Below are 25700 nucleotides of genomic sequence, written 5' to 3'. Positions count from 1 at the left end.
ATAATGTCCTGCTTGTTTGCTATAACATGATTTTGTGTCTGCTGTGTTGCTTGTTTGGAACTGTCTTGAGTACTTGCCTGCTATACTATGTTAAGAGTATTTTCACTAGCTTACCCTTTTATTTTTGTTTGTTCTTGCTTTATTTTCTTGTTGCGATGATCACCTTTTGGTGGGAGCAGAGGGGAGAAATGTTCAAGGTGGATCTGACGGTAGCAGCGATGCAATTTAGCTTATCCTCTTAGCGGTGGCTCTTAGGACCAGTTTCATGGCCCTAGTGCCTTTTTGTAATTCCTTGTTCCAGGAACACTCTTTTGCAAAATGTAAAACTCTTGTCTAACACGTTTTGTATGACATCCTTGGTGTGCCTTGGTATCTTTTACATACTTTCTGAGATGACTGTAATAGTGAATCCCCATGCATACTGTTCATCTGATTGCTCTTTATTATTATAATTATGTGATGTTGTAACTTAGTATAATTATTCTATTTAAATGGGATGTCACAATATGGATATTAATAACACTGTATATTATTATTATTATTATTATTATTATTATATATAATTTTAATTTTTAATTATTATTATAATAATAATTATTATATAATAATAGTAATATTATTATTATTATTTTTATAAATATATTTTGTAAATAAATTAATTCTATAAAATAAAATATATTTAAATAAATGTGGAGTTAAAATTAAACCGTTTATATTATAAATTATTTCAAGTTATAATTAAGAATAATAATAATTATTTTAAGTTATTAATTATAATATGAATAAACTATATTTTTGTAATTTTAAATAACATTTTTAATTTTATTTGAATATCATTTCTTTTATTTACATTGAAGAGTAAAATGGTAACCATATAATTTATTCTATTAAAAATTATAATTTATTAAATTTTATCAATCAGGTCATACATAAATTTTGATAAACTTCTCACTCATATCCACTTAAATTATACCATATTTCATTTAATTCAAACAATCCCATATTTACATGCAGATAAACTCAAATCAATGTAAATCCACTCCTCTAAATTCACACTCCAATCCAAACACAACAATAATTGTTAAACTAATTAGTATTAATATAAAATGAGTAAAATTTATTTAAATATTTCACTGTGGGTAATCGTATATTACAAATTACTATATTGAATATTAATGTTAATTTTAAATTTAATTGTAAAATATTATTAAACCTTTTTATATTAGACTCTAGAAAGCAATTACAGGCTCCTTAATTGTTCAAAAAGTAATTCCTCCTATGTTGTTTTTGAAACGATTAAGTTAAAAGCCACATGCGATATTTCTAGGGTATATGTAGAAATTATGGTGCATGATTTCAAACAGCAGGTTAGTCCAAAAGAATAAACTTATTTGGGCCTACAAAACCCTAAGCCCACAACAAACCAGTCTACCCAAAACTCAACGTCTTATAAGCAAAACATTGACAAACCCTAATTTTCTCACTCTTCCATCAGTGGAGCGAAGAGACCGAGCTTCACAACAATGGTGCGTATTGGATTCTTCTTCTTTCATCTCCTCAGATGTCCTGTATTCGTGCAGAACTTGAACATCAGTTATACATGTTTTAGAGTTTGTGTTCTTTATTATAGTAAGGGTTTTGGGTAATTACAGTTATATTTCCCTGAATAAGAAGAGCAATCTCTTGTTTCGAATCTAGTCTCGGCATCAAAGAAGTAGGTCGTGGAACTGAGTTCCGCTAACCGCATCTTGCTAACAAAGTGTCAAATTCAATGGTCGTCTCCTCTTAAGTTTTCAATTATGATGGGGTTTTGCATCTTGTTCCATTGTTTTCTTATTTTGTTCCGAGTTTTTATGTGTTTGGTAACATATAATGGATCTCTTTCAAACAAAGATTTGCTAAGTACGTGAATTACCCGATGTTTCCTTTCTGACATAATTTGTATCGACATTTGTGTGTATACGAAAGGCGTTTGTTAAGGCTCAGAAATCAAGGGCCTACTTCAAGAGATATCAAGTGAAGTTTAAGAGAAGAAGAGGTGTGTTGTTTGTTTTGTTTCTCCGTGTTTAATGTTTATATTGTTTCTTGCATACATTTTTTTATAATTGTAATTTTAATTATCGCAGAGGGGAAAACCGATTACCGAGCCAGGATTCGGTTGATCAACCAGGATAAGAACAAGTACAACACTCCAAAATATCGCTTTGTGGTTCGATTTGTATCCTACTTTAATTTTATTTTATGTTATGACGAGATGGTTTTACGTGTTTAGAATTTATTAATCGTCCTATTTTTATGTTGAGACATAATTGGGCATATCATGTGAATAAGTGAATTATTTTACCGGTATATGTTTTGTTATGTGTATGTGTACAAACCTTGACCTTGTTATTAGACCAACAAGGACGTCATCGCCCAAATAACATCTGCTAGCATTGCTGGCGATATTGTTCTTGCTTCAGCATATGCACATGAGCTGCCACGCTATGGTCTTGAAGTAGGCCTTACAAATTATGCTGCAGGTATTTTCTTCGAGAGTTTATCTCCCCAACCCTCTTATCGTTTGAGTGTTTTGTGTCTATATCTCACTCTTTTGGGTCTGTGACCAGCTTATTGCACTGGGCTCTTATTGGCCCGTCGAGTACTCAAAAAGCTTGAAATGGACGAGGAGTACGAAGGAAATGTTGAGGTATAGGCGTTTGCTATGATCTGTATTTATATTCGTTTTTCCCTCTTATTTAGTTGATTTGTTTCACTTTTTAGGCCACTGGAGAGGATTATTCAGTTGAACCTGCTGATACCAGGAGACCATTCCGGGCTCTCCTAGATGTTGGTCTAATCAGGACTACCACAGGAAATCGTGTTTTTGGTGCCCTAAAGGTAGTCTATGCGCAATATGCTACTTGGTGTGATTTATGTTTTATTAGTTGATAAATTGAATAATCTTAATCTTTTTCAGGGAGCTTTGGATGGTGGTTTGGATATTCCTCACAGTGACAAAAGATTTGCTGGATTTGATAAGGATAAGAAGGAGCTTGATGCTGATGTTCACCGCAAATATGTCTTTGGTGGACATGTTGCTTCTTATATGAAGGTATGGCATATTTTATTTAGCATCGTGCTGGTGTAATGTTTTCGAGCATTATTGTGAATTTTCAAAGGATAAGCTAGGCAAACCATTTTATCTTTTTTTGCAGAGCCTAATGGAAGATGAGCCAGAAAAATATCAGACACACTTCAGTGAGTATATCAAGCGTGGAATAGAGGCTGATGGTCTAGAGGAGCTCTACAAGAAGGTTCATGCTGCCATCCGTGCAGATCCTACTTTCAAGAAATCTGAGAAAGAGCCACCAAAGGAGCACAAGAGGTAAATTAAATCACTATGATAATTTTTGAGAATGCTTATATATTCTACAAATAATGAACTATGTATTTTCTATCAATTTTTCGGATTTGCATAAGTTTCAAGATTAAACATATGTTTTTAATCTAGTTTGTGCACATTATTTGCTTTGACATTTGTAATGTCTGGTTTGGAGAATGTTTCTGAAAGTATTTCCATCTTTGCGTAGGTACAACCTGAAGAAGCTTACTTATGAAGAGAGAAAGGCCAAGTTGGTTGCACGCTTGCAGGCTCTCAACTCCGCCGCTGATGTCGATGAAGATGATGATGATGATGAGTGAAACTTCATCATCGGCGCAGTCTAATTGCTGCATTAATAGGAGGTGTTTTAACTTGCATATAGATCACAATTTTGGGATACTTTTGGAGTGGAGTATCTTTATTTTTGCTCAATTTCGTTTTCATCCTGGATTTTTGTGTTGACATTTAATTTTAATGGTTTATTCAAGATATTTTCTTTAGTAGTATAATAAGCTGTTTACAGTTTTTAAACCTAGCGTGTAGTATTTGTCGTTTCTCAAAGTTTGTTACAAATAGCAAAATCTTTCTATAATAATTGTTGATAGTAACGAAGATGAATTTTAAGAAAAAAAATCACGTAATTTTGAGATGTTGAGTGATTTAATTATTCTGTTAATCACTTAGGAAATATAGTTTCGATATCAGATGAAATTTCGTGTTTAAGATTACGCTCTTAATTTTTCACCTTGAAATACTTATTCTTCCTGTGTATGTTTATTTTATTTATTTTCATTTGCATTCGGTTGATAGCTGTTTTTAGTTTTAATTCTTCATTTTTATGTTTATTTTATTCTAATTTTAATTTAAACTTGTTGATAACAAAAGTACTATATGGATAGCTGCGTGATGCGGTGTATGAAAATAATATAACAATTGATCTTAAAGCATGCATGCCTTAAAAATAAATATCAAAGTTCAGAATAAAGTGAAATATATTTATAATTAACAAGTATTTACACAAAAAAATTTAGGTGGAATGAAAAGTATAGTAGGGGTTCCACCATTCACTTTAGTTCAATCTGTCTATCACTAAATAAGAATATTTAATTTTCACACAAAATGTTAAGTGTTTATTTTATTTCTAGAAAAAAAAAATATTAGTATTTTTTTTCGGCTAACCCATAAGAAATTAGGTATATTTTTGACAAGGTAATGTATAGTTTTAGTTGACTTACATATTTGTATTTTTTTTATTTAATTTTCAGAGATAAATTCCATGTATTTTTATTTATCAGCTCAATTAAATTCTCACTTTAATTTTAATTGTTTCATGATATGTTAATTTATAGGCTTAAATACCTTTTTTTCTTCATTTTCGTAGTCTTTGTCGTGGATGGTCCTCATTTTTATCAAATGTTTAAAATGATCCTCATTTTCGTAGTATTTGTTGTGGATGGTCCTCATTTTTACCAAATATTTAAAATGGTTCTCATTTCGCAATTCGTGTTTAATTTAGTCCTTTTCTGTGACGTCGTTTAAATCAATAACAGGTGGCATTATTTGTATTACCTTGTACCTGGAGTGTATTATACAAGTGTAGTAATTAGATATTTGGAGATAAATAAGTGAGCTATGGTTTTGAAAATGAATTGTTGGGCAATTGGTTTGTGTTGTTGCAATCTTCTTCTTCCTGCAATCCCATGTCACAATCCAATATTCTTCCTTTAACTCTGATTGTAATCGTTGTAGGCAACAATGTTGTAGCAATTCGTGCAATGTTGGTGGTTCAACGAGAAATGGGAGATTAACCCTGATTTGTAACTATGGAGAGAATATCACAACATTCCAACTACAAACAAATCCTAAAACAGAATTATGAAAACCCTAACCCTAACTGATTCAAATGTGCAAAATTTATCACAACTCCGAAAACCCTAAACCCAAAAGCAAAACACTTACCTCGTCGATGATGATTAACTGGAAAATTAAAATCAAACGAACAAATCGTCACGTTAATAACCCACATGTACAGTACACGTAATATACCCCAATACAATGTAATACAAATAGTGGAACTTGTACAGTCCTCCATTACTGATTTAAACGACGTCACAGAAAATGACTAAATTAAACACTACAAAAATGAGGACCATTTTAAACATTTGGTAAAAATGAGGACCATCCGTAACAAACACTACGAAAATGAGGACCGTTATATATATTTGGTAGAAATGAGGATCATCCACAACAAACACTACGAAAATGAGGACGAAAAAAATATTTAGTTTATATGTAATCGACTTACATATTTGTATTTTTTTTATTTAATTTTCAGAGATAATTCCATGTATGTTTATTAATCAGCTCAATTAAATTATCAATTTAATTTAATTGTTTCATAATACGTTAATTTATAAACACTAAAAAGTTTGTGAACACAGAAATAATGTGTTGATACACTGGTATTAATGTCAAGTTTTATATATATATATATATATATATATATATATATATATATATATATATATAAAACTAAGAAGATGAAAAGTATTCAAACAAAACATAATCACATAAATTATTGTCGCATACTGATAGCATTAGACAACTTGGATAAATTTATATATCATGGTTTTAAAAAAATATATATTTTCTCAAAGAATTAAGAATACTTGTAATAAAAAATTTCTTATATACTGCATGCAACATCTTGAAGCACAAACGATAGAAGTCCACATATTTTAGTACGATATTAAACCATTTATGATAAAAGCTATTCCTTCCTAACAAAATGTATAAACAAAATCGGATAGTGATGAGATGAGATTAAGAGCATGAAAATTTTGTACGTCTAAATAAAGTTTTGAGATACTAACTACATAAGAAATGCAGCCACTTGATAATGGGAAAGAAGCATACGTAAGGATCAATAACTCATGACTACAACAAAACATTGTGTACTTACTTTACAAAAGAAACCACCTAGTGTTATACAGAATGACTTATGGTAGATCATAAATTATGATCTTACATCAAATTGACCTGCCCGAGTAAGAGCTCTAAAACCTTTGTAAAATCGGTATGCTGCAGCATTCTTCAGATCCAGTTTATCTATTTGCAGACCAGAGAGGGCGACACCCATAATCCTAAACCCCACTTGAAATGAGGGGAAGACATGAAGCCGCTCCAAACCACTTTCAATCACCAATAATCCAGACATGGAAGGAGCTTTATCTTTTGGAATCCGACCAATGGACCATATGCATGTCTGCCATGATATAAAGAAAGAGTAATGTTAGTATAAAAATTTACTTGCAATCACTCACCAATGGATTTGTAATTGGATGAAAGCATGAAAACCTTTTCAATCTATAATGATGTTGCAAAAATGGACCCAGAAGCTTGTCTTTGATGATTGATCACAGTGGATGATTAATTGTCAATATGAAACACTGATGATGGTAGCGAAATTTGAAGTACCTTTTTAGCAAGGATGGTCACTGTTCCATGATTTGAAGTGAGATCAGCTGACAAGATGAAAGGAGGGAGCTGAAACTGAACAGTAACCGAGTCGATTGTCTTTCCAGGATCATTTCTTATTCCAACCATTACACTAAGACGGCATGTCCCACCATCAGATATTAACTGCGGCTTTACATATATTGGTGTGCTCTTCAACTTTCTTACTCTGAAAAGTCAAGTGCTTGAATTATTGAAACAACATTCAGAATCCATTACAACTTTTTCCGAAAAGATTTTGGTTCTTGCTTGATAAACACAGCTAAGAGAAACAAAGCTCACACATGCTGCTTTCAAAGTTTGATCCAGGCAACACTCAAGAGGATTTTGTACCTGTAACTCATAAGCTTAAATTGTCCATCAGGAGGCACAAAAGAAAGAATTTGATGAGACTCCCAAGGCCGAAAACGAACACACGGATGGAACCTGACATCATCTAGGATGGAAGGATTTGTAAATGAAAGGGTCAAATCAGGAAAACCTGAAATACGAGAATTTACTTGAACTTCACCATAGATCTCACATTTCAACAAACCTCCATCCCTGAATCAATAAAGTAAAACAGCGTTAATATTATCAATATCAAAAGTGAAATTTTAAGAAGTGATAAAGAAGAATGTGTATAAACACCTGTTAATAATCGCATCCATTTCTTCGACAAGGTCTACATATACTTCATTGTTGGAGTACTTTGGCTCTGCTGTTCTCCAGGGAATACAAGATGCAGTAGCCCTCGGAAGGGCATCACTCACATTTGAATTGCTACCAGTCACAATACTCAAAGCTTTGTTAACCACATTTGGTGGATTAATAATTTCTCGCAGGATACTAGGTTCTGTAGTTAAGGGGAAGCCATTGTCTATCATCTCATCCAACAGCTAAAAGAATAACGCAAAGTAAACTGGTAAGTTTGCATCTAATCAACAGAGACCAATTGATAAAGATATATCAGTAGAGATTAGTACTTGAGACAAATACCTCGTACACAATGACAAAGTTGTCTTTAATTATATCTTCGTTTAAGGCCCCAAAATAATCATTGAGAACATCAGCAACCCTACAAAGGAACTAAAAAAGACATAGTTAAGGGAAAAATCATACAGAGTGGCATTCATTCGGTTTCATATTCTGAGTAGCATAAAACATACCTCAATGGCCATCAAGGGTGGCATTTCAATTTGCGTGCACCCCAAAAAAGTGATTCCATCGCGAAAAACTTGGAAAATGTAATGCGAATGAGAGGTGATCACTGGTTGTTGCTAAAAGTAAAATAGTTGAATGAAGAGCGCAAATAAATAAGGTCAATGAAGTTAAAAATTCTGAAAGAAGAAAAAAAAAAAACCTTGAAGGAGTCGCCAAGCGAAACGGCTTGTTCCCAGAACCAGGCACAAATGGAGCGATCGACGCGGTGCCCCGAAAGCTGTTTCTCTAGCACTACCTCTCTTCACATGGAATCAAATTCAAATTCAAAATTGCAATAAAATTTAACTGAATTTGCAGCAAGTAGAGCAGATTTAAAATAAAATGAAGATTAAGAAGTTTGATTTTTCTTACCCGGCATCTGAGAGGAGAAATATGCACTGCAGCATCACTGTCTTTCTCAGGAGTAAACCCAAAATCGGAAGCAGAATTGGTAGTGAAGAAGAGGAGAAAGAACTTTGGTTTGCTGTGAAACTATAAACAATTCGTCAGCTTTGCAATGATTCCAACCACAAAGAAGCTGGCAAACTTTCCTGCTGACATGGATATCCAATAAACTATTATCTTTACTCCTATGTGAAGATCAAATACAAATAATTTTATATCTGATTTTTAAATAATTATTACAAAACTCTGTCACAATACAACATTGCTGTAATTTTTTTTTCACGTAGTCACACATGTTCATTTAATCTCAAAAGTTAAAGTGTTTAACTATATAATTTACTTTTATGTTTACTAATTCTATGAATTATGAATGATTAATATTTTTTTATATCAATTCTGTTTTGGATATATTAAAAATTAATTCATGATAGTTGTATAATTTGGTTAAAGAAATAATTTGTTATAAATTGATATATTCATGATTACCAAAATGATTTGACACACTTTTAAACACTAAATAAAAAAAATACATTAATCTTGTGATAGAGGGAAATTGGAAAGGTCGGAGTTGAATTATGAAATGAACTTCGCCAAATAATTAATAGTGTGTTACAGAGAAGAAACAGGAGAAAATGAAACGTAAAAAAAAAAAGGAAGAAACAAAAAGAAGGAATTTATACTATTTCGTAAATGTTAAGTTCGAAAGTTCTGCAACAAATAAATTGGAAAATTACTTTTTTGACAATTTGTTTTACAAACTTGATAAAATTTTCATATATAGAATTAAAATAGATTAATTTTTTACTTTTTAATAAAAAAAAGTAATGCAGTAGTACTTTTTTCCATAAATAGATAATTTCTCATAGTTTGTAAAAAAAACTTTGTTAACTTATCTTTTTTCAAATAAATTCGCGGAAACTCCATTTTCCTGGTCCTGTGTTGAAGTGGTTAGAAACAGTTAGAAGTTATACCTGTAGATAAGAAAAGGTGATTAAAATTAAATCATAAATTTTATGCAAGTTCTGCATATATTCTTTTCAGTGAATATATATTATCATTCACTTCCATGAGTCAATATCCTGATTATATATGCCGTAAGGATTTTTTTTGCAGTCAATATTGAATATCCTTCAATGGAAAAAGAATACAAGAAAAAACATGATTTACGCCTAAAAAGAACTGTTTTGCTATTCGATCATAAAAGTCTCATTCAAGCCATTTAATATAAAAGTACAAAACTTTGCACGTGCTGTATAATCATGTACAAACTTCCACCGCATCTCAATTCAACTTGTACTTCATCTTTCATAATCAGACGACACTGAATGCTGACTGTAGGGTAGATGAGAACCGAGTGGCAATTGTCTGAGAGGCAAATTGTTGAATCTGCTTCTTGGCATCTGAAACAAAACCAATAAGCTCTATTATACCATTGCAAGTTTTTAGCCATTCATTTCGAGTATAAAGAAATATCCTTCCAGTTAGGTTTGGAAACCACTCTTCTCAAGATGAGTAAAACTAGACTTATAGAGAACTCCTTTGGCGTGTATGTTTCACAAAAATCACAATCATTCAGAATGAAACATGCCTCCGTGGTAACATCAATTAAACCGGATGGAATGCAGAAAATATTGATACAATAAGTAAATACAAGACTCGGAGCTCCCAATATGACACAAACAGGGTGCTAGTACAAAGGAATATCGTTCCACATGGCGTTTACACCCCCCTGCAATTATTTTGTACAGTATTCTTTATGCTTATGCATGATATGCACTTATTTCATTTTTTTAAGATACTTTAAGATGACTCTCGTAGTTTTCTCTTTAATCTTTATAATTATAGGAAAAGAGAGCTTTATCATACTTTTTTATTGATATTGATATATCTAACATTTTCAAACACTTTTGGTAGGATTTAGTGAATAAAGGAACATGGAAGAAGCAAAGCTACCCAAGCTAACATGACTCCTTGCTTGCCCAGAATTGACCTCGCTCTTAATCAGTCTTCTCCTTGCTCAGCCAAAACATAGACCAAAGATTACCATATATTGAGGATCAGGTCTTGCCCAGCAAGAGATAAGCCTAGCCTAGTGAGTTCTATAGGCAAAGAGCATGAAAACATTGCTTCCATGTTATTCAACTCCATGAGTAACCAAACCCTCTTCTATCGGGATTAGATATAATCACCTCATTCTCTTGTGTATTTTTGATTATATTTATGTACAATGTTATATTACTCCTCTCCATTGATGTTTACTCTTTATGCTTATTGTTTATTGTGGCCAAATCAATCATAAATTAGTTGAAGTTGTAAGAGGTTGGAAAACTCTTATGAGTTCTTGACCTAAGATAAAACAATCAATAAATCATTGTCTGGGAAAGAGAATGGGTTGATCATCTTCAAATCCCTTGAACACAATGCATGCTTATTTTATTAATTTGACAAGGATTTGTAATTCAATAGGGTATACTTAGGGTTTACTCTAAATTTCTAAATTGGAGTATACTTAGGGTTTGCTTTAAGAAATTGGAGTATAACTCTTTATTTTTGAGCTTAATGAATCAGGAGAGTGAGGTGGTAAAGTCCAATCCCAAGAATATCTATCATATATTTCTACCCGACTAGCTTTCTCATTTAAAAAGCATAAAAAATATTGTAGTGTTTAAATTTTACTTTTTTAAGTTATTTCTATTTAATCTCACTTCATGCTTGATCGTTTATTTTATGCCTAGAAGGATCAAAGTTAGTATAATTCTCAGTATAGTCCACATGGATTTGACACTTTAACTTTTAAAACTACTGATGCTAATGGTGCGCTTGCCAGAAATTCAATAGTAATATATTCCAATTCGTTGTGAATGTAGAATGAGATTAAGAGCACCCTACATAAGATTAAGAGCACAATGAAGCCCTTTCACCAACAGGGAATTGAAAAAAAAGAACATAAATTGGCAGTTCACAAATAAGAGGTGGACTCTAAACATGAATTATCTATTAGTGAGCATCCTAATATGCCAACAACCTTAAAGGAAGTAGGAGAGTGCAGCAAATTAGAGTTCACAATTTTCGAAATGAGATGAGAAAAGGGCACTGCAAGATTAAGCTTCAATAACTTCATGATGAGATATATGTATAGTATATCATAAACAATAAAAATAAATGTATCTTATTATTATATGAAGATAATTCCTCCATTCCAAATCAATTTTTGAATATTATGAGTGTAAAACATACACTTTTAAGAATACTATCAGTAAACATACTAACCTTTTTTGCATTTGGTAAAACCAACAATATTTGCAATGCTGAGGGTCAGACAAACTCCAACAACAAGGAGATAATCAGCTTGAAGCCTTATGAGCGAGAATATTGCCAGAAAAATCCATGCAATAGCCTGTAGAAAAATACAAATAAAAAATATCAATTCTTATGTTGATCATGATTATGATTTTATCTTCTCGGAGGGGATTGTATAAAAATTACAAGCAATTTTGTTGATGACAGATCATGGTTTATGGAAACAAGTAAAAAAAGCCCATAAAAATATGCTAGATGGGGTAGCATTTCAAAGTGGAAGCAATGTGGCTATAAAACTACACAATCGAACATAAAACTAACGTGTTAAAGAACAGTACAAAAAAAAAAACTCAATTCATAAACTTTAGACACAGAACACTAGAACCTAAATAAGCACTTAGGAAAAAAATGGAGTGCGGCATCAATATGAAAAAACAACCCAAGGAAGGGAAAAGAAAAAGAAAAAGAAAAAAAAAAGTGTCTAGCTAGAGAAGGTAAGGATATGGAGGAGAAAAAAAGGGGTCAGGGAGCATAAAAACCAAAAACAGGGAGGAAACTGTTGGAAATATAGTCTAGGCTGGCAGAGGTGGACGAGGAAAGAACGAGAATGGGAGTGAGTGAGTGCTGAAAATGAAAACTGAGGAGAAAGATTTGGGTTTCCTGAAGATTGTAAACACAGTTTCCCTTGAACTTATGGATCATGGGTATATCCATGAATATGGGTCTAACATGTCATGTTAGATGGCCCATTTTTTTCCTGGGAATTTGCCACCATAACTGTTTTTTGGCTCTATGGCGTGGTGAGCATGATATTCACGATGGCATGACCACAAGAATCTGCACACCATAGACTCAGTATGGCATCTTGTTGAAAGTTGGTCATGCCATCCCATCATCACATCAGAACCACCTTTCAGACGCAATGACCCCAAGCACTAACACACCGTGCCATGTTAATTCCTAGAGTTTCTCTCCATCTGGCGGGTATTAACCTATTTAGCATACTATTTAATCCAAACCAACACATGCACCATGTGAATGAATCTGATCAGCAATATTATTACATAAAGCCCCCATTATCAAAACTGCCAACACCCACATTTTGACTTTAAAGAATCCAAGAGAAAACTGGAATGCCATTGCATACGGTAATCAATCTATATTTACTTACCGTAAGGTACAGGGTCCACCAGAAAAGCCAAGAATCTTTCTTGTTCATCCGAGACAATGACTGCAGGGGTAAAATCAATGTGTAAGGTGCAAGCAAATATCTATAAAGAATTAAGCGCTTGTTCTTTTGCTATGACAGAGATATCATTTCAAAAATGCCACTGATCCGAAGAAGGACTACCTACCTCATGGTCAAGACACTCAAATTTCCAAACACTCTCACCCAGATCATTGATTTCATTCCACCACCTCAAACCAACTAAAATTCGCCCACTCACATTCTTGACTACCCAAAAGTCAAGGGCAGCAAGAAGGACAGTCACCACAAAAATGATGACAAAGTTATCGATAAAGAGGGCCGAGAGAATATAAAATGCCAAGGATGCGGCCTGCAAGATACCAGAGAAAAAGTTATGCCATAATGAAATGAACATGGCTTGGATAAAAATACATATTAAAGAGCACAATTGGATAAACAAAACCTTGAAGAGGACATGAAAGAAGCAAGTCCTGGGATTAGCGTAGTTTTCACCCACAGGCTGCACACAACAAAATTTATGTAATCAATTAAATCTGGAAAGAATCAATATTCAAAATACCACGATGAGTCATAAAACCTATCCATTTTCAGTGTCCAGTGCAACAAGTGAAAAATCGAGCAGAAAATCGAAGACATTGTAAATCATGAGAGGAAATTAAGCATGTATGTTGTTTGGTTAGATAATCTCGGGGACAAAAATGAAATAAACGTTATTTCAAGAAACGAACGGAAATTGAATGAAAGAACTTGGATAACACCAGATCTAGAAATTGCGAAGAAATGTAGAAAGGTGGTTGACTAACCTGGTTGGGATCCATGTGTACAGATTAGAGAGAATGAACGAAGCTTGCAAGTAAAGAGACTCTTGGGAACTATAGCATACCAGATCTCATACCCTCCAACCAATTTCGGACCAAAATTTGTTCTCAAAACACTTTAATAAATATTTTTGGAGTAAGAACTTCTTTACTTCGAGGAAGTGCAAACTGTAGAACAAAAACGGTGTGTGCCGGAATGGGATTTTACTTGGGCTAATGATAAATGTTCATTGGGCTTTTTCAAAAAAAAGGAAAATGCAAAACAAAAAGAGCTCTGGGTTGGATTAGGCTTTACTTGAACAAACATTAGTTTCAAATTGGGCTTTCTTTCAAGCCCAGTACAAACCGTAAAACAAATTAGTGGGCCTGGTGGAAGCTCTAACGTTCCCTTACCCATTTCGGTATATATTTTGTAGTTTCTAACAGATTTTTTTTTTCTTTTCTTTTGAAGTATTATGAAATATTAAATATAAATAATCCTAGTGATCATTTAAAGTATACATGCTTCATAGGTTTAAAAGTTGCTAAAAGCAGTTTTCACTTAAAACAGTGAAAATCATGTGCATGTTAGAAGTTTACAGAAACTTGTATAAAAGTGAAAGTGTGAGTATTTAAACTTAACGAGCAAATTGTGAATGGTAGAGTGTTTGTGGTGCCTACTTCTACGGTGTTAGAATTTCACTAATACATCTCTACAAAGATAGAAAAGCAATCAAATTTTTCTACAAAGCTTTTTTTTTTTTTCATTTTGACGTCAAAATAAGATCTAAAGAAAAAAGGAATCTAGGATTTCAGAGAATATTCCTGTGAAGGATGTTTCCTAGGCGTTGGCAGTGAGTTTCTTTTGTCAAAATTGAGGGCAACACTTTTGAACATAAAGTTAAGATGGTCGGTGTAGGAAAACGAAAATCAAAGCATTATCCTAAAAATATAAAATTACGTTTCACTTGGCTTTTTGACTATTCTTCATGCTACGTGCGGCATCTTATAACATGGACTAGTGTCGTGTTTTTTAAATTAAATTTTGTTTAGTGAGCTTACTATATTTTATAATTTATAATAAATAAAAGGAGTCGCATAAATGAATTAGATTTGGTCGTTTTTGTTGATTTTCCACCAACTAACAAAACCAGAAAACGATGGTGATAGGAAGTTAAACTAACAGCCATGTGGCTCTCTCTGCACCTTACAGCGCCACCCTGGTTTACACACGCAAAGGATTTCATGGATCCCACAAATATATGCACACTTCCCAACAATACCCTCATTCAATGCCACGTGTCCAATAATGGTCGACGTGGAAGTCGGTAGTGGATGGTATCCACTATTTGGGGCGGTGGCAGTTAACCTCTTAACGGATATTCTATCTGTACTCTCCTTTTCTCCTTTATGTATGACCATATATATCTACGTATCATCATGTCACCTTAATTTAACTTTTCCCAAATTTTTGGATGTCGGTTTTTCTTTTCAAACTCTAAATTTTCTATCCTGCATATGTGCATTTCAACACAAAGGATTTTAGTCAGAAAAATAACTACTTTGACTAAAACAGAAAACCCGTTCGCATGGTAAAAAATTACAGTGTTTTCTTTACAAGAAATTGAAGATTCTGACTCATGTTTTATAATTTTCCACTGATAAATAAATAAACTACGATTTGCTTGTAATGACATAAGATTCTGCTTGTAATTGTTGGCTACATTGGTGTCAGGATTTTATTGATCAGTTGATAAAACACGCATGCTACGATTGCTATTGTTCTATATTATGCGTCGTAATCAAGGATTTATCACAACTACACCTAACAGCAATTAATAACGCCAATAATTCACCCAGAAAGAATACTAGAATCCTCTAATGTTATAAAAGTAGACAAAAAGGATAATGTAAATTGATTCATAATTTTCTTAATTGATTAACCCGCGAAAAGACTATATCTATAACCGCGTGATCAGTGGAATTATAATTTAATCAATCAATGAAAGATATCCGTTAGATATCATTCACCGTGCGATCCCAGAACGATCTCCTAACCGTTGGATTAACAGCGTACTTAATGACGATAGTACCCTTCAGAGCTCTATATAAAGAACCGCCAATTCCCGACCAACACAACTACAACAAACCAAGATCTTCCTTGCAACTTTCCAGTGTCTGTCTACAAAAAACCCTTGAAGCAAGTAAAACCACTCACTGACACCATGGCCCCTGTTATGACCACCGTGAAACCCAACCTCACCAAAGCTGAAGCTAAAACCGCCGAGGGTGGTGGCCGTGCCTACGTCACCTTCCTCGCCGGAAACGGTGACTACGTGAAAGGTGTGGTTGGGTTGGCGAAAGGTCTTCGGAAGGTGAAGAGCATGTACCCTCTGGTGGTAGCAATGTTACCGGATGTTCCTGAAGAGCATCGCAACATCCTCATCTCCCAAGGCTGCATTGTCAGAGAGATTGAGCCCGTGTACCCTCCGGAAAACCAGACCCAGTTCGCCATGGCATATTACGTCATCAACTACTCCAAGCTAAGAATCTGGGAGGTAAATACATCAACTTTTAATTTTTCTTCTTTTTCTCATTTTCTTAGAACATGTATTAATGTGTTTGTTTTCTTGCAAAATGTTTCAGTTTGTGGAATACTCTAAGATGATTTACCTAGATGGTGACATCCAAGTGTTTGACAACATCGACCACTTGTTCGACTTGCCTGACAACTACTTCTACGCGGTGAAGGATTGTTTCTGTGAGCCCACTTGGGCCCATACTCCGCAGTATAAGATCCATTACTGTCAGCAGTGCCCTGATAAGGTTCAGTGGCCCACTAACTTTGGGCCCAAGCCTCCTCTCTATTTCAACGCTGGGATGTTTGTTTACCAGCCCAATCTGGCTACCTACAAGGACCTTCTTCAAACAGTCCAAGTCACCAAGCCCACTTCCTTTGCTGAACAAGTACGAATTACTGATACAACAAATATGATAGTGTTAAATTCGGTGATGACAGAAACAGTATAGTTATGATGGATTATTTTGTGTATTGTGTTGCAGGATTTTCTGAACATGTACTTCAAGGATAAGTATAGGCCAATTCCTAATGTGTACAATCTTGTGTTGGCCATGTTATGGCGTCATCCTGAGAATGTTGAGCTTGAGAAAGTTAAGGTGGTTCATTACTGTGCTGCGGTGAGGGTTCAATTTTGGTTCAATTTTGATTGAAATGAAGTTGGAATCTGTTATAGTTGTATAATGTTTATTAATTTAGTTGCATTGGTGTGACAGGGATCAAAGCCTTGGAGGTATACTGGGAAAGAGGAGAACATGCAGAGAGAAGATATAAAGATGTTAGTGAAGAAGTGGTGGGATATATATGAGGATGAGACTTTGGATTATAACTATTCACTGAATGCAGAAAGATTCACAGAAGCGCTTTTGGAGGCTGGTGGACTGAATTACGTTCCTGCTCCATCTGCTGCTTAAAGTGCTTTTGCTGGTGTTTGGAAGTGTCACCAAGTACAGATACTATATATATATATATAAGACTCATACATAGATCATTAAGTTTTATGGATTTGTAATCAGTGAAGAGGACCCTTTTTTATGTGTCCTCTTTCATATTTTTATTTTTTTTCAACTCTGCCATTGTAACCAGATTTTGGTATGACAGGGATCTGCTAATAGTAATGGTATTTCCTATACATTATATGATGCACATACTTTTCTTCATACTGCACTTGTTCCAATTCAATTTTACGACTGAATAATAAATTAATCCTAAAATTTTACTGCATAAGGTGAACCATTCTTCGAAAAATAAAATCTAATCTTATGTTAGTTTTTAAACATAGATAAATTTATTCTATGAAACATATTGATAAGATGTAATTGTGAGTAACTATAAAATTTTTTAGAACATTTAATAAGATATAAAATTTATTTTCTTCTAAAGGAGTAGGAATGTGGTATCAGAAAAATATCTAAAATGAGGAAAAGATTAATTAATAAATCCTGAAAATGTGAAATAAGATTGTGAAATTCAATCACTTATTATCAAGTTAGGTATTGAATATATGTTAAACAATTTCTCAAATCATATATTTCATTTAATTTTGGTTAATATGAATGTCAAATTATTTTTTTTTTAAATATTTTAAAAAAATCATCCAAGAATTAATCCTTACCGTGTTTGACAAATGTCACTAAAAAGAAGTGAAGTAGATCCACCGTTTTCATTAAAAGACATCATTGACATGAGTTTTCTAGTTTTCAATTTTTGATGGTCGTTTGGGTTGGTGGCTGAGGCGAACGCGAGTGTCTGAGAAGAAGCCACGCAACCCCTTTCCCTTCCCCTCAAAGCCACCAAACACCGCTTCATGAATCAATTTATTCGCCAATCAAAAGCTCCCAGGCATAAGCAGAAGCAGAGGCACTCAGATACGTTTCGCTGTTAAACGTTAAAATCAAAATGGCCGGTAATGGGACCCATTCAGATTCAAAAGCTGCAACAATTGTCATTAAAGATCTCAAATTTACATACCCCGGCATCGACGGCCACCCGCCGCCGGGTTCCTCACCGCTCATTCAAGACTTTTCTCTCACTCTCGGTTCCGCCGACCGCTGCCTTCTCGTCGGTTCCAATGGCGCCGGTACTCTCTCTCTCTCTGAATCTTGGGGATATGCAATTGACCCCTTTTTTGTATTCAATTGTAAGTTTATTGGCTTTGCGATTTATAGGGAAAACCACGATCCTGAAGATACTGGGTGGGAAGCACTTGGTGGAACCTGACATGGTTCGCGTGCTTGGAAGATCAGCTTTTCACGACACCACTTTGGTGTCTTCTGGTGATCTCTGTTATCTCGGTGGCGAGGTTCGTTCCTGCTTTCATTTTACTTTTACCCTCTACTCTACTACTGCTGTTCATGTAATCAATAACTAATGTTCATTTCGGCTATTAGAAACTAGTTAAATGCTCCACTCCCCAGTTACACTTTAGGACTGTCGGAAATTGATATTGCGATCTGCGTTTTTTATTTTATTTCTTGTGTCTATAAAACTCTTTAAATTGTTTGAAATTGATTCCATCAGTGGAGGCGAGATGTTGCTTTTGCGGGGTTTGATGTGCCAATACAGATGGACGTTTCTGCTGAAAAAATGATATTTGGTGTGGCTGGGATTGATCCTCAAAGAAGAGCGGAGCTCATCAAGGTTGGATGAATCTTTTCCTATTATTTCCTCCTTTTTCCATTGTTTTAACTATTTGTTCATTTCTGTATGTGGTTTCTATTAACTTATGTAGTTCATGTTAATGAAATATAAGGAACTCATTGTGGTGGAAAACATAAGAACCTAAATATGTTTTATATGGTATCTGATTCTATATCCATCAATTTGATATTATTATTTGATTCCACGAAGACTGAGCTTGGTACTTGACTAGGGTCTGTTTATTCAAAAACTAAGATAATCTGTAGAAATTCCTCCATATCAGTTTTTTCTAAAAGATAATTTTGGATCGCATATGCTACTTTAAGGATAAACTTTTATTTTTCATTTCCTGGAAGTGTTTATGTAGATACTTATCGAAATATGTTCTAAAACCAAGTTGTTACTTTCTCTTGTTCTTTGTTTATATATAGTTTTTCTGTTCAACTGGGTAGGTATTGGATATTGATCTTTCATGGAGATTGCATAAAGTATCTGATGGTCAAAGAAGAAGAGTACAAATTTGTATGGGTCTTCTCAAACCGTTCAAGGTATGTTCATCTTTTGCTTGATCTGTCAAAAAGTCAGTTTATCCTCGTTACACATACATGTACAAGCTTGTTCCTTGTTTATATAGGTTCTTCTTCTTGATGAGATAACTGTTGACCTTGATGTTCTAGCAAGAGCTGATCTTCTTAGATTTCTAAGAAAGGAATGTGAAGAGAGGGGTGCCACCATTATCTATGCAACACATATATTTGACGGTCTTGAGGATTGGCCAACACATATTGTACGTTTGGGCTATTTGTGAACTCTTTTTGTGTCAGTTTTAGCATATTCCATTCTTAATGTTGTTTTTATCAGGTTTATGTAGCCCATGGAAAGCTGCAACTAGCAATGCCTATGGAGAAAGTCAAAGAAATTAGCAAATTGTCACTGATGGTTAGAGTTGTTGTGCATAATCTTAAGACTTGAATGAGTTATTGATCGATTATTTATTTGTTGGTAGTAATGTGAGGGTATTGGTGATTGGTGTTGAATATGCAGAGAACAGTAGAAAGTTGGCTGCGGAAGGAGCGAGATGAAGATAGAAGGAAAAGAAAAGAAAGAAAAGCAGCTGGTCTTCCTGAATTTGGAAAGCAAGTTGAGGGAAGCCGTGTAACAGGGGATCCTGCACGTGCTGCAGTTCGAGTAACTAACAATGGCTGGGCAGCAGGACGATTAAATTCCACCGTTGCTGGTGAGGAAAACTTTATCCTCAGCTCTAATCGAGTACTGAGGTAGTAGATAAAATTTCAAATGCAATCAGCATTTTTTTTTTCGTCTTATTTTTTATGAACTTCAGAACAAAATTTCTTCTTCAGTGCCTTCTGGCATATATGATGAGTTGTTGTTATATAGGAAGCATGACATGTGAGGTAATTAATATATGTACCTTTGGAAGTGTAATGTCTCATGTGGCCTTAGTATTTGCAAATTTGTGCCCGATATATGAGAATAAAGAAAATAACCTCGTTAAATTCTCGTTACAGTTACTTTCGTGTTCTTTTCATTAAGTTGGAGTCTTTCACTGTAAATCCAGATATCCGAGAATTCCACTTCCACGAAAAATAAGCTTTTAAAAACAGAGTTTATAATTCTCCACTTACCTTATATTTAAAAAGTAACAAAGAAGGAAAAGCTTTATTTATCATAGGAATTAGAATGCATAAGCAATATAACATTGCACTTTAAAACGTATGTCCGTTCCCCATCTTTGGAAAAAAATAAACCATTTACCTGGAATCATGTGATGCCGGTTAAAGACATATTGGGTTCCCAATCTCTAAGTAACATAGATTTTGCTATGCACTGCGACCGCATCACTACGATAGGCTTAAAGGTCTCAAAGTAAGTCATCCTCGTACGGGTTGGTTCGGTTCATTACAAATTGAGTATCAATTCTACCTAGTTCACTTTTTCTAAACCAAATATTTCAGGTTAAAAAGTTGACTAAATTTTGTTCTGTTTATATATTTATTACATTATAATCCATGGTTATATATTTATTACATCAAAGTAAGTTATGTGACCAATTGTTTTATAATAATAAATTTAAAATGTTTATCTATTTTACAAAATATTATAAAAATAATAATTAACAATTAAAATGTCAATTTAATAAAAGAATAAATTAAATATTTAAATTATTCAAATATTATTAAACATCACTACAAAATATTATAAAAATAATAATTAAAAATTAAAATGCCAATCTAATAAAAAAATAAATTAAATATTCAAATTATTAAAATATTATTAAACATCATTATAATATCTAGAAAGATTACAATATTTAGAAATATCAAATTGTTAATATAAATAATTAAAAATAATATATAATTTTAATAAAAAAATTGTGAGAAAAACTATAAAAAATCATTGCTGAATGAATTCACTTTTTACTCTACTCCGATCCATTTAACTAAGTGAAACAGATTCAATTTGACTTACATAAAAAAAAATTAAATTCTTTTTCTAACCCAACTCAGGTGTTAAAATCTATTTTGACACCCTAGCTAGGATCATGACGCAAGTAATTTAATTTCTCTTGAGCAAAAAAAATAGCAGTACCACTATTGAAAAGTACCAACGTTTCCGCGAAATCAAAATCATATACCAATTAGAACTGGTACATTGTACATCGGAACAACTAGTAGTCGAGGCTTAAAATGAAATGGTTGAGATTATTGACTCATGTAGAATTCTAAGGAAAGCACGATCGCTGCATGTATAGTTTGTAATTCATTAATATTATTAATTGTTTAGAAATTCTACAGGAACAAATACGATTGCTATGATAATATAGTATCAAACACCTAAATAAAGACAAAAAAGAACTTAATAAGGAGTTGAAAGCGACTTTAATGCTTTAAGAGAACATCAACCGATCAACTTCAAAATATAATCGTAAAACCGAACAAGATAGCAGCGTTCCCCAAAAATGTCCCTAAGCCTGATCCAGAAAAGTAAACAGAAATCAACTACAGTTATACAGGTCAAGGATCGAACGCAAGAGATGAAGAATCTAAGCCTACCTTGTTAGCTATATTGTTGGAGAGCCAGTCCAGTCCTTCATAGAGCCCTTCCCCAGAGGTGGCACATGTGCTCTGGATATACCTGTGATGAACAAGAAGAATCCAAAATCCAATTATCATAAGTAATCGATAAAGATGGCAGCAGGCGGCAGACATAACAGAGATGCATTTGGATACCAGTGGCGTTGACGAAGAGAATGAAGACCAAGCTTGTCTGTGATTTCTGCGGCATTCATAGCATTTGGAAGATCTTGTTTGTTGGCAAATACAAGGAGAACTGCATCTCTCAACTCATCCTATCAATTAACCAAGTAGATAAATAAATTTTCTACCACAATGTAAGTCTTAGATGCAGCAGTTTCACTATCAACACTCGATCAATCGAGAGAGGCTACAGCCAGAAGATTACCAATGAAAAGAGTATACCTAATGCCATGTATGTAGTTGACAGAATAAGAGAAGTATCAAAATTCAAATCCAATATTATTTAAAAAACTGAACATGCAAGACATTTCAATCACGGTGATGCCGTTCATATTAATTTACACTCATCTTGCTCTTAATTTAATCCATTTACCTCATTCAGCATCCGGTGGAGCTCATCTCTAGCTTCAACAACACGGTCACGATCATTGCTATCCACAACAAAGATAAGTCCCTGAGTGTTTTGGAAGTAGTGTCTCCATAAAGGACGAATCTGTGAGAGCACCGTACAAAAGACCATTAATGTTAACACGCAAGAATCAAGATGAAGGCAAGAAAAATTTAGAAGCTAACCTAATAGACCTTGTATTGTATGTACTCTAATAACGGTGCAAAAGCCACAGAAACCATCCAAAAAATTTTCAAAAGTAAACAAGAACGCAGTAGAAATTTTGCTACCACACACGAGTACAAAAATTTTAGTCAATCTAAAGCACATAAATAGAATATATATTTGGAAAATACTTCCAGAGCAAAAAAATGGACAAATGATGAACGTTCTTAACAAAAATGCATTAAAAAATACTACGCACTACTCGACACAGACTGTCTATATATATATATATATATATATATATCTAAACTGTAAGTCACAACATGAACAGGAAAAACTTGAAAACATCGATGGTTCAATATGTAGTTTATGTTTGTGTTGTGTTAATGAGAGAAACTCCGCTAGGCATAGGACTATCAATAAGCATATTTTCATCAAAACCTATAAATTTTATGCAGCAAAATCTAAAATAAATTATGAAAGATAGCTTATGTCTATAAATAAGGAAACATAAAGCTCGTATATGTTCATTGGCAGTGGTGGAGCTTCTCTAGGGAGACGGGTGGCAGTTGCTCCCCAATTTTTTATCTTTCTTGTATTGTTATAAATCTTCTGTCACAATCAAAACTTGAAGCTTTTTCACCACAACTACATAGAAGCCTTCATTAAGCTCTTGTCCCCATCAAACTTTCGGGTGATTTTCTGAAATGCTCCATCCACTGTTTAGATGAATTCTATTTAATTATTTTTAAAAGCTAAGTCACAGCACAACGCTGATAATTTTCCCTAAAATGGTTCAAATAAAACTTGTAAGAAGATTTATGTAGCTTATGTTGATCGCCAAAAGTAGGTTTAACAAAGAAAGAAGTAGTTACTGCCACATGTTCACATCTGTTATCTTAGGTTCAGAGTGCTTTATCAACAAAGAAAACAGGAACAGGAAAAAATAATAAACGATTCCTCCAAAACCTTAACAGATCTTAATACAAATATGCAAGCAACGGACCTTGTCTTGGCCACCCACATCCCATACAGTAAAGCTAATATTTTTATATTCCACAGTCTCCACATTAAATCCTGTATAACAACAAACATCAGCATCAATTGGCAATTCCTTCTTCAACAAACAAAAGATGTACACAAGGGAAGTTGGATGGTAAGTTTGAATCAGATCATAAAAGCACTAGAACTTCTAAAACTAAGGAGAATCGCAACATCAGCAAAAACTGAAGCATGTAAAAGATAAATTCAGGAGAATACCAATAGTGGGAATGGTTGTCACAATCTCTCCCAGCTTGAGCTTGTACAATATGGTTGTCTTACCAGCAGCGTCGAGACCTACCATGAGAATACGCATCTCTTTCTTCGCAAAGAGCCGGCTAAAAAGCTTGGTGAAAGACAACCCCATCCTGCTTCAACTGGATGCAGATATTCACGGGAGGGCACATGTCAACAAAATCAGATAGTCGCAGTCAAATCTCATATTTTCATAATCAATGTACATGAGAACCATTAACTTTAATTTTCCAAATTCAGACAGAAAAAAAAAAAAATACTACAAGCAAGTGATATCCCAGAATTTTTGAAAACTAACAAGGCGGTGTCAAGTGTTAATTTATTTCGCCAAATCGATCAAGCAAATAGAATAACATAATTCGGTGCGAGCTAAGATGAACAGTCTGTTAAACACAAAGACGAAAGAAATTAGAAAATAAAACGAATCGATTTCTTCGTTGAGCATAAGACAGGAAATGCGAAAGCTAAGATCTCCGCAATTGAGAAAAAACGTGATTGATTTCTAATTGAAGATGAGGAACTGTTTTACATGCAACAGATCTGCTACCATAACGCGTAAGAAGATGGCGAGGATTTCAATCCAGAACTTGAACAAAAGGTAATCAGATCTAGAGCAAGCGAGAGGCAAAAATGAATCAGTCACAGTTCAAAAGAGAAGAATCTTACAGAGAGAGGACTTAGGAGTTGTAGAAGAAGCAGAGGCAGATAATTGAGACGATTAGAGAAATGGAGAGGGTAGATCCAAGAAGAAGCTCCCTCCAAAGCGAATCCAGACGGTGGTGGTGAAGGGGAATGAATGATGCTTCTTGCGTTTAATATTATTGAGTTATTTTAGTACCAAAAATTATTATTTAATATAATAATAAATGAGAAATGCTAGTCTATTCTATATACTCTTTAATACACTAGTTAATTATACATGATCGTATACCGAAGGATTACATTATAAAAGGAAATTTATTTATATAAAATATTTTTAAAATAGCTTATTAATATAAAATATTTAAACGTTTTGTGATAAAATATACTATTTAGATTAGAAATTAAGAAAAATGTTAATTAATGAGAATGATATTATTTAATACTGTAGAATTAAAAAAAATTATATTATGTATGAACCTAAAAATTGTCCTCTTTTATTACTGTTATCGTTGTGTGAACCTAAAAATTGTTGATACCATGTGTGTGAACGAGAATAAAAGAATCAGTATTTAAAGACATGAATACAAAGTTTTATGTTAAAACCGTTGTCAGACTATAAAGAATCAAATCGTAAGTTTATAAAAAATAGAACAAAATGTAATAATGTGATAGCTATAAGTTTATTGGTTGAGTATTTTTTTTTTTTTCAGTAATAGTCCAAATCTTTTTTATTAACATTTATAGCTAAAATTTTATTGATACGATTAATTTTTAGGTTAAATATGTTCTTTAACTCAAGCTATCTTAAAAATCTATATGTTGTTGTCCTTAAACTAAATTTATATATATTTCTGTATTTTATGTAATAACTTTGATTTCAGGTTATGATTCTTGCTTGTTTTAAGAAAAAGTCTAATGAAGGGAAATTTGGAAATAAGG

The 25700-nt window shown here is 33.5% G+C and overlaps 6 protein-coding genes across 11 annotated transcripts; 3 read left to right on the top strand and 3 right to left on the bottom strand.

Annotated features, from left to right (window-relative positions):
* The first annotated feature begins 1386 nt into the window (after window positions 1-1386).
* Window positions 1387-3895, top strand: LOC114189626 (large ribosomal subunit protein uL18). Its single transcript, XM_028078248.2, has 9 exons — window positions 1387-1526; window positions 1969-2038; window positions 2127-2218; window positions 2396-2522; window positions 2610-2689; window positions 2764-2880; window positions 2960-3094; window positions 3198-3367; window positions 3573-3895. Exons 1-9 carry the CDS (start codon window positions 1524-1526, stop codon window positions 3682-3684), a joined length of 906 nt encoding a protein of 301 aa, XP_027934049.1. The 5' UTR covers window positions 1387-1523; the 3' UTR covers window positions 3685-3895.
* A 2362-nt stretch (window positions 3896-6257) lies between these two features.
* LOC114190040 (AP-3 complex subunit mu-like) lies at window positions 6258-8648 on the bottom strand. Of its 4 annotated transcripts, XM_028078793.2 has the most exons (9): window positions 8435-8594; window positions 8223-8322; window positions 8029-8139; window positions 7859-7948; window positions 7511-7758; window positions 7404-7423; window positions 7214-7316; window positions 6842-7049; window positions 6258-6629 (listed from the first exon to the last, which is right to left on the bottom strand). In XM_028078793.2, exons 1-9 carry the CDS (start codon window positions 8467-8469, stop codon window positions 6381-6383), a joined length of 1164 nt encoding a protein of 387 aa, XP_027934594.1. In that variant the 5' UTR covers window positions 8470-8594; the 3' UTR covers window positions 6258-6380. The 4 variants fall into 4 exon arrangements, 3 of the variants coding, with proteins under 3 accessions (XP_027934594.1, XP_027934595.1, XP_027934593.1); XM_028078794.2 differs by having other exon boundaries at window positions 7214-7423; window positions 8029-8096; window positions 8435-8648; XM_028078792.2 differs by having other exon boundaries at window positions 7214-7423.
* Window positions 8649-9550: 902 nt separating this feature from the next.
* Window positions 9551-13970, bottom strand: LOC114191119 (Golgi apparatus membrane protein-like protein ECHIDNA). 2 transcript variants are annotated; one of them, XM_028080302.2, is made up of 6 exons: window positions 13781-13970; window positions 13420-13476; window positions 13123-13326; window positions 12939-12998; window positions 11738-11864; window positions 9551-9867 (listed from the first exon to the last, which is right to left on the bottom strand). In XM_028080302.2, exons 1-6 carry the CDS (start codon window positions 13793-13795, stop codon window positions 9779-9781), a joined length of 552 nt encoding a protein of 183 aa, XP_027936103.1. In that variant the 5' UTR covers window positions 13796-13970; the 3' UTR covers window positions 9551-9778. The 2 variants fall into 2 exon arrangements, with proteins under 2 accessions (XP_027936103.1, XP_027936102.1); XM_028080301.2 differs by having other exon boundaries at window positions 13123-13476.
* A 1934-nt stretch (window positions 13971-15904) lies between these two features.
* Window positions 15905-17484, top strand: LOC114191118 (galactinol synthase 2-like). Its single transcript, XM_028080299.2, has 4 exons — window positions 15905-16332; window positions 16421-16741; window positions 16838-16972; window positions 17069-17484. Exons 1-4 carry the CDS (start codon window positions 16000-16002, stop codon window positions 17264-17266), a joined length of 987 nt encoding a protein of 328 aa, XP_027936100.1. The 5' UTR covers window positions 15905-15999; the 3' UTR covers window positions 17267-17484.
* Window positions 17485-18040: 556 nt separating this feature from the next.
* ABCI20 (non-intrinsic ABC protein 9) lies at window positions 18041-20520 on the top strand. Of its 2 annotated transcripts, XM_028080298.2 has the most exons (7): window positions 18045-18432; window positions 18521-18654; window positions 18873-18992; window positions 19445-19540; window positions 19627-19779; window positions 19854-19931; window positions 20037-20520. In XM_028080298.2, exons 1-7 carry the CDS (start codon window positions 18252-18254, stop codon window positions 20271-20273), a joined length of 999 nt encoding a protein of 332 aa, XP_027936099.1. In that variant the 5' UTR covers window positions 18045-18251; the 3' UTR covers window positions 20274-20520. The 2 variants fall into 2 exon arrangements, with proteins under 2 accessions (XP_085532249.1, XP_027936099.1); XM_085676123.1 differs by lacking the exon at window positions 19627-19779 and having other exon boundaries at window positions 18041-18432.
* Window positions 20521-21733: 1213 nt separating this feature from the next.
* LOC114191120 (ADP-ribosylation factor-like) lies at window positions 21734-24954 on the bottom strand. The gene is made up of 7 exons (XM_028080303.2): window positions 24786-24954; window positions 24084-24241; window positions 23830-23900; window positions 22644-22763; window positions 22244-22362; window positions 22067-22148; window positions 21734-21984 (listed from the first exon to the last, which is right to left on the bottom strand). Exons 2-7 carry the CDS (start codon window positions 24229-24231, stop codon window positions 21979-21981), a joined length of 546 nt encoding a protein of 181 aa, XP_027936104.1. The 5' UTR covers window positions 24232-24241; window positions 24786-24954; the 3' UTR covers window positions 21734-21978.
* Between the last annotated feature and the right edge of the window lie 746 nt (window positions 24955-25700).

Source organism: Vigna unguiculata, chromosome 7, assembly GCF_037176805.1.
Source record: "Vigna unguiculata cultivar grain cowpea cultivar isolate G323 ecotype 2 chromosome 7, ASM3717680v1, whole genome shotgun sequence".
Taxonomy (NCBI): domain Eukaryota; kingdom Viridiplantae; phylum Streptophyta; class Magnoliopsida; order Fabales; family Fabaceae; genus Vigna; species Vigna unguiculata.
Note: the sequence above shows the minus strand (reverse complement) of the source record. Positions and strands in the feature narration are given on the sequence as shown.